At 44.3% G+C, this 8,354-nt stretch overlaps 1 protein-coding gene and 1 pseudogene across 3 annotated transcripts in view; one reads left to right on the top strand and one right to left on the bottom strand.

The window, feature by feature from the left end:
• Window positions 1-613: 613 nt before the first annotated feature.
• LOC110310048 lies at window positions 614-3,809 on the top strand (annotated as a pseudogene).
• The window catches only part of Wdyhv1 (WDYHV motif containing 1), a 19,393-nt gene continuing 14,264 nt past the window's right edge, over window positions 3,226-8,354 (bottom strand). The window contains exon 4 of one of the 3 annotated variants that reach the window (XM_021183931.2): window positions 3,226-3,983. Coding sequence is in view for 2 of the 3 variants with exons in the window: in XM_029469440.1 (XP_029325300.1) it covers window positions 3,908-3,983 (76 nt within the window). In the remaining variant the exon portion in view is untranslated. The remainder of the gene's footprint in view (window positions 3,984-8,354) is intronic. The other 2 variants (XM_029469440.1, XM_029469441.1) reach the window with 2 other exon arrangements.

Here is an 8,354-nt window from a genome sequence, read left to right as displayed (position 1 = left end):
GCCTGTTGTCACTTTAATCTTTTTTGAGACAGTGTCTCACACTGGGACCTGAGATTGACTGCCTCATTCTGGTCAGCAGGACCCAATGATCCCCTGTCTCTGCCTCCCTAGGCTGACACAGAAAGTGGAGCCTAGCCGGGCGTGGTGGTGCACGCCTTTAATCCCAGCACTCGGGAGGCAGAGGCAGGCAGATTTCTGAGTTCGAGGCCAGCCTGGTCTACAAAGTGAGTTCCAGGACGGCCACACAGAGAAACCCTGTCTCGAAAAACCAAAAAAAAAAAAAAAAAAGAAAGTGGAGCCTACTATACCTAGCTCTCAGTTTATCGTTTAGCTGTGCGGTGGTGGTGCCAGCCTTTAATCCCAGCGCTTGGGAGGCAAAAGCAGGTGGATCTCTGAGTTAAAGGACAGCCAGGGCTACACAGAGAAACTGTTTGAAAAACAACCACCACAAAAATTTAATTTAAAATTCAGAGTGATGGCTGTTATCAGCATGTCCTCATTCTTGCAGAGGATCTGAGTTTCACTCCCAACACCCACATCAAGCAGCTCACAACTGCCTGTAACTACACACACACATGTATATAAATCAATGATTGAAAACTGTTTCTCGCTCCTTTCCTTTCTGCTGGGTGTGGGCTGCCTGCTGTCGAGATGGGCAAGTTCATGAAACCCAGGAAAGTGGTGCTGGTCCTGGCCGGACGCTACTCCGGACGTAAAGCCGTCATCGTGAAGAACATTGACGATGGCATCTCAGACCGCCCTTACAGCCATGCCCTGGTGGCTGGAATTGACCGCTATCCCTGGAAAGTGACAGCTGCCATGGGCAAGAAGAAAATCGCCAAGCGATCCAAGATCAAGTCCTTTGTGAAAGTTTATAACTACAACCACCTCATGCCCACAAGGTACTCTGTGGATATCCCCTTGGACAAGACTGTTGTCAACAAGGATGTGTTCAGGGACCCAGCTTTGAAACACAAGGCCAGGCGGGAGGCCAAGGTCAAGTTTGAGGAGCGATACAAGACAGGGAAGGGAAGAACAAATGGTTTTTCCAGAAGCTTCGCTTTTTGTATATTTTTGTTTTGGTCATTAAAAATTTAAAAAAAAAAAAAGAAAACTGTTTCTCAGGACCTGCAGAGGTAGCTCGGCAGTTAAGAGCACTAGCTGCTCTTCTAGAGGACCTGGGTTCAGTTGCCAGCCACCCACATGGCAGCTCACGCCTGGCTGTAACTCCAGTCCATAACTCCAGTTCCAGGGTTTTTGACACACACATACATGCATACAAAACACAGTGAGCATAAAAATTAAAAATTTTTTTTCAATTCAGTTAATTTGTGTGTGTGTGTGTGTGTGGTAGGTGCTGGGCGTTGAACGCAGTTTCTCTGGTTTGCATGGCAAGTACTTTATTGACTGAGCCACCTTCCCAACCCCAGAACAAGACAAGCTTCTTTTTCTTCTTTTGATTTTTCAAGACAGGGTTTCTCTGTGTAGCCCTGACTGTCCTGGAACTCACTCTGTAGACCAGGCTGGCCTTGAACTCGGAAATCCACCTGCCTCTGCCTCCCAAATGCTGGGATTAAAGGTTGGCCACCACCACCACCAGGCTCAGGCCAGGAATCTTTTAAATGACCACCCAAGGTCATTCAAATATCCATAAAAAAGAAACTGTCAGCTGGGCGGTGGTGGGGAAGTAAGTAACATTTCCTAACCGCTTAAGACCCCTGAATAAATCGAATGGTAGAGGACTCCTACCAAATGGAAAGTCTCTATTTTTTTTTAAGACTTATTAATTTATTTTATATGCAAACACTGAAGCTGTCTTCAGATACACCAGAAGAGGTCATCAAATCCCATTACAGATACCATGTGGTTGCTGGGAACTGAACTTAGCACCTCTGAAAAAGCAGTCGGTGCTCTTAACTGCTGAACTATCTCCAGCCCGGAAAGTTTAAGTAGAAAACTGATCTTAAAGAGCAAAAAGATAAGGCATACTTTCTGTAAGAAATTGCTCATTAAACTGGGTGTGGTAAAACTGCCATGAGTTCAAGACCAGCCCAGACTGCACAGAGCATATAGGGTCAAGCCTATGTTCCACAGAAAGACTGCCTCTAAATAAATAAATAAATAAATAAATAAATAAATAAATAAATAAGGCAAGCAAACAAACAGAATCACAAATGAGAGATATCATTACTATGCAAAAATCTTTACTTAAAATTTTAAGATTAGGGCTGGAGAGATGTCTCAGTGGTTAAAAGCACTGACTGCTCTTCCGAATGTCCTTAGTTCAAATTCCAGCAACCACGTGGTGGCTCACAACCATCCCTAATGAGATCTGACGTCCTCTTCTGGGGCATCTGAAGACAGCTACAGTGCACTTAGATATAATAATAAATAAATCTTTTAAAAAGTAAAAAAAAAAAAAATATATATATATATATATATATATATATATATATATATATAAATATGACTAACCAGGCAGTGGTGGTACACGCCTTTAATCCCAGCACTTGGAAGGCAGAGGCAGGTGGATTTCTGAGTTTGGGGCCAGCCTGGTCTACAAAGTGAGTTCCAGGACAGCCAGGGCTACACAGAGAAACCCTGTCTCGTAAAAACCAAAAATAAATAAATAAATAAGACTAATGTCAAATTTCAAAGGTGTCTTCTAGAAGGAAGGTGTGCTAATGTATTATAAAGCAATGTTTTGCTTTGTTTTGCTTTTTTTCATCTGTAACTGAGACATTCTTAGGTATTTCTGATCAGGACTGATATAAGGGGATGAGGAAAAATGGCCATTAGTAAAGTGGTGGCCACATAGGTATCAGGAGCTGAGTTCAACCCCCAAAGCCACAAAAAGCTAAGCAAGACAGCCTGTGCCTGCCACCACCATGATAGCTGAGGAGACAGAGCCAAGAGAACTCCTGGGCTCACTGGACAGGAAGGGTGGCACCATCAGTGAGCTCTAGGTTCAGTGAGATACCCTGTCCTCCCAAATAAGGAACAATCACTGAGAAAGATACTTACTGTCAATCTCTGTCCTACACACACATACACACACACACACACACACACACACACACACACACACACACACACACGACTGACTGAGTTAACCTCGGTGGTTTGGTACCTGCCACAAACTCAGTGTGGCCATGGATTCAATCATCAACAATGCCCAATTCCACCCCAGAAAAAAAAAAAAGCACAGATTCTTCAAAAGCGAAATTAATTTTAAGTCAATTTTATTTAAAACTACATATATAAGTGGGTCAAATAGCACTCAGACAAGATATCTGCAACTTTTTTAAACATCGTAGTCCAAAAAGACTAATACTTATAGCTGATTCAGCTCACAATACTGTCCCTTACCAAGCAGCAGTGCTGTCTCTAGAAACATTTTACCAGGACCTCTAATGGGCAACAGAGTCTTAGAGCCACAGGCCACAAACCTGTGCTCAAGGAGTTTAGAGTCTAGCCAGTCAGGAAGCAGAGGAAGCAGACAAAAGGAGCTGACTCCAAGTCCACACCTCTAGTTTTACAAAAGCAATTGCTGGCCTACGTCATCACACACTGAAGTAAGCAAGCCATGGAAACATTTTAGCAACCATATACAGAATGTGGCATATCTATGTCTGAGGCTGGGGTCTGACTATTTAGGGTTGGAGATAGAACTCTGGGGTAGATGCCCAGCCTAAAATAAGGGGGTGGGGGACTTAGTCATTCATTTTCATCTGTGTTCACTAATGTTTCCACTCACTTTTAGTGAGAACTATATCCCTCTAGGCCACCTGTACCATGCTCTCTCTTAAAAGGAAGGATGGCTTACTCAGACCCTAGACTAGAGCTTCTCTAGCTGCACGCCTGGCGTCAGGCTCAGTAGGTTTTGCTGCTGAACCGATGCACAAACTCAGGCAGCGTGTAGACAGCTCCCCATCCTACTGCAGGGTCCATGCTGATGAAGTCGTTCAGGTTCATTTTGGAGTCTAGAAAAGAACATAAAAGTGTCCGCTGAAATAAATAAAGGTTAGCAGCAACAGAAGAACACAGAAACCTAAGGGGTGAGGAGTCCACTCAAAAAAACAGGAGTTCAAGATCACTCTTGCAATGTTCTCGCATCAAACACATAGCAATCTCTTCAAGACATAGCATCGCATCACCCTATGGAAGGACGGTCCAGAGTGTAATGGCCAATAGTCTTCTCAAATTTCAAGGTGGTACAAGAGAGGAAAGAAAGGGAACTGTCACCGACTGGTGGAAACAAAAAAAGCTTTGACAACTAAATGCCATATCCCTGAGTTAGATTCTGCACCAGACATAAGGAGTGAGTGAGGAGCCCTGAAACACTGAGCAGTGTTATTAATGCTTCCATGGTTATATGCTACTGTTTACACCAAAGACGTGGAGAGGTGGCTCAGCAATTAAGAGCACACTGACTGCTCTTCCAGGGGGTCTGGGTTTGATGCCTAACAGCCACACACATGGCGGCTCACGACCATCTGTAACTCCAGATCAAGGAGATCTGATGCCCTCTTCTGACTGGACACAAAGGTATACTACCATACATACAGGCGAAACCCCCATATGAATTAAAAATAAAAAAAGTTTTACATCATTAAAAACAGAAAACTTAAGACTAAGGGAACCTGAGGGAGGGTTACGCAAGAACTCTGTCCTACTTAGCAAATTTTCTAGAAGCCTGAAATTATTTAAAAATAATTTTGTAGAAAGGGCGCATACATAATCAAACTGTCAATCTCTAAGCTAAATGGGCAAGTTACAGGAAATTCAAAGGGACAGCAAGGACAAAGTCACAAACAACGCGTTGTCACTCTTATTCCCAGTGTCTTCAATATAGATGGCAAGGAAAGAGAATATGCATATTAAAAAATATTCTGTTTGTTTGTGAGACAGGGTTTCTCTGTATAGCCCTGGCTGTCCTGGAACTCACTTTGTAGACCAGGCTGGCCTTGAACTCAGAAATCTGCCTGCCTCTGCCTCTGCCTCCCAAGTGCTGGGATTAAAGGCGTGCGCCACCACTGCCCGGGTAAAAAATATTCTTAAGGAAGCAGGGAGCGATGGCTAAGAGCACTGGCGGCCATTGCAGGGGACCCAGGCTCAGTTCTCAGCACTCACATGCAACTCACAACCATCTGTGACTCCAGGGGATGCAACACCCTCTTCTGGGTCTGAGGGTACATGCATGCAAGCAAGCAATCATGAATAAAACAAATCTGTTCTTTCTTTTCTTTTCTTTTCCTTTTTTTTTAAGAGTTAGAGGCATTGTGGCATACACCTTCAATCCCAGCCCTCAGGGAGGAGATCTCTATGAATTTAAGACTAGCCTGGGGCTGGCGAGATGGCTTAGCGGGTAAGAGCACTGACTGCTCTTCCTCTTCCAAAGGTCCTGAGTTCAAATCCCAACAACCACATGATGGCTTACAACCACCCATAATGACGCCCTCTTCTGGCGTGTCTGAAATCAGCAACCGTGTACTTATGTATAATAATAAATAAATCTTAAAAAAAAAAAAAATTGCCTGGTCTACAGAGTGAGCTTCAGGCCAGCCAGGAATACATAGTGAGATCCTAAGTAGAGTAGGAGAGTGTCCGCATTTCTAAGTCTAAAGTAAGTAAATAAGAGAGGAGCTGCAGAGATGGCTCCCAAGTTAAGAGCATTTGTTCTTGCAGAGGACCTAGGTTTGAATCCCAGCACCTAGATGGTGGCTCACAATTCCAGTTTCAAGAGAGCCAATGTCCCCATTTGACCTCCTCAGCACCATGTGGTGCACAGACACACAAAAGCAAAACATTCATATGTATAAAATATTATAAAAATAAAATTTTAAGAATAAAAGGGAAAGGGGAAAACAGTGTAATTACTTTTTTTTTTTGTTTTGTTTTTTCAAGACAAGGTTTCTCTGTATAGCCCTGGCTGTCCTGGAACTTGATTTGTAGACCAGGCTGACCTCGAACTCAGAGATTTTCCTGCCTCTGCCTCCCAAACACTGAGATTAATGGTATGTGCTAATAACATTTTGATATCATTATCAATTTTTTGGGGGGTGGGGTGTTGAGACAGGGTTTCTCTGTGTAGCCCTGGCTGTCCTGGAACTCACTTTGTAGACCAGGTTGGCCTCGAACTCAGAAATCTGCCTGCCTCTGCCTCCTGAGTGCTGAAAAATGTTTTAAATAAAATAAAAAAACACTTTTTAAATGTTTTTTTTTTTTATTGAGCATTTCATATGATGTATTTTGGCCATATTTTTTCTCTTCCTAAAACTTCTCTAAAATTTCCCCATAAAACAATATTCTTGGGCTGGAAAGATGCCTCAGCTGTTAAAAGCACTGACTGTTCTTCCAGAGGTCCTGAGTTCAATTCCCAGCAACCACCTGGTAGCTCACAACCATCTGTAATGGAATCTGATGCCCTCTTCTGGTATGTCTGAAGACAGCTATTGTGTACTCTTACACATAAAATAATTCTTAAAAACAAACAAACAATATTCTTCGGGCGTGGTGGCGCACGCCTTTAATCCCGGCACTCGGGAGGCAGAGGCAGGCAGATTTCTGAGTTCGAGGCCAGCCTGGTCTACAAAGTGAGTGCCAGGACAGCCAGAGCTACACAGAGAAACCCTGTCTCAAAAAACCAAAACAAAAAACAAACAAACAAACAAACAAAAAACAATATTCTTAAGACAGTCAGGATTGTTTATGTGGTACATGGGGGGCTGTGCATCACATATGTGGAAAATGGAGGTCAACATTCAGTGTCTTCCTTGGTAGCTCTCCACCTCATGTTTTAAGAGAAGGTTCCTTCCTCATGGACGCTGGACTTCACTGGTCCAACTAATGTAGCCAGCTTCAGGGATCCACCCGTCCTGTGCTAGGATTAAAGATGCACATCACGGGAGAGATAGCTCAGCAGTTAAGAGCACTGACTGCTCTTCTAGAGGTTCTGAGTTCAAATCCCAGCAACCACATGGTGGCTCACAACTACCCAAAATGAGATGATGCCCTTTTCTGGTGTGTCTAAAGACAGCTACAGTGTACTTACATATAATAATAAATAGATCTTTAAAAAAAAAAAAAAGGTTGGATATCACACCTGGCCTCTGTGTGGGCACTGAAGATCCAAACTCAGCTGGGCAGTGGTGGCACACACCCTTAATCCCAGCACTCGGGAGGCAGAGGCAGCTAGATCTGTGAGTTCAAGGTCAGCCTAATCTACAGAGTGAGTTCCAAGACAGTCAGGGCTACAGGGAAAAACTGTCTCTAGGAGACAGGGATATAGGGTAGGGATGGGGTGGGGTGGTAGGGTAGGGTAGGGGGGTTGGTGGATCCAAATCAGGTCCCCATGCTTGTTTGGCAGGCATTTGACCAACTTAGCCCTCTTCCCAGCTCGCATTACAGATTACATTTACATGTGCAGAAGCTAACTAAAGCCTAGCATAAACTGAGTAATGGCACCTGATGAGCTACCATCAAAGCCAAAGGACTGATAATCGTTCACACACTTCAGATATGCTAGCTATTTTATGCTTTCTTCCCCACATGCCCTTGCCCTGTTTCTGCAGAATCCTGCCCAGACTGCAGGCCACTTTTCTGCAGACTGCATTAGTCACATGAAGGGATGATATTGCCCATAACTGGAATGGTGCGAAAGATCTACAATCAGAGATAATGTCTCAAAGGCATCGGAACGCTGAGCAACAGTAAAAAGGGTGACCAGCCTGCTCTGTTCCTAACTGTCAAGGCACCCTCAACTGGACTGCTGCCCAGCACAGAAAGGAAGTGAGAGGCGCGATAAAACTCTGGGAATGCAGGTTTATTACAGGGTTACTGACAGCTCACACATCGGGAGGATGCACTGGGGGTTTCTTCTACCAGTGACTAGAACCCCACCATGGCGATGTGCTACTGATTCCAGTAGGACACACCAGTGTGGCGGCAGAATCCCAGCAGATGTGTACAATAATCAAGCAGCTGGCTACTGCCGTGGCTTCTGTTCCTCTGCACTTACTCTCTGTGCCTCATGCAGAATCCAGGAAGCACAGAGGACCTGTGCCCTCATTTATCCTCTCCACTCCGGGAGCCTCTCCAAAGATGACTAAGTGTAACAGGCGGAGGGGGCTCATGCCTTTAGTCCCAGCGTTTGGGAGGCAGAGGCAAGCGGACTTCTGTGAGTCAGAGGCCAGTCTGGTCTAGAGAGCAAGCTCCAGAACAGTCAAGGCTACAAAGAGAAACCCTGTCTCAAAAAACAAAACAAAACAAGCCCGAATAAGGGAAACATGGATCTGAGCAATGGGCAGGCAAAGCCCCGGCTCACCTCCAGTTTCTTTTTTTTTTTTTTTTTT

Source organism: Mus caroli, chromosome 15 (assembly GCF_900094665.2).
Source record: "Mus caroli chromosome 15, CAROLI_EIJ_v1.1, whole genome shotgun sequence".
Lineage (NCBI taxonomy): Eukaryota > Metazoa > Chordata > Mammalia > Rodentia > Muridae > Mus > Mus caroli.
This window is presented reverse-complemented; position numbering and strand designations above follow the sequence as displayed.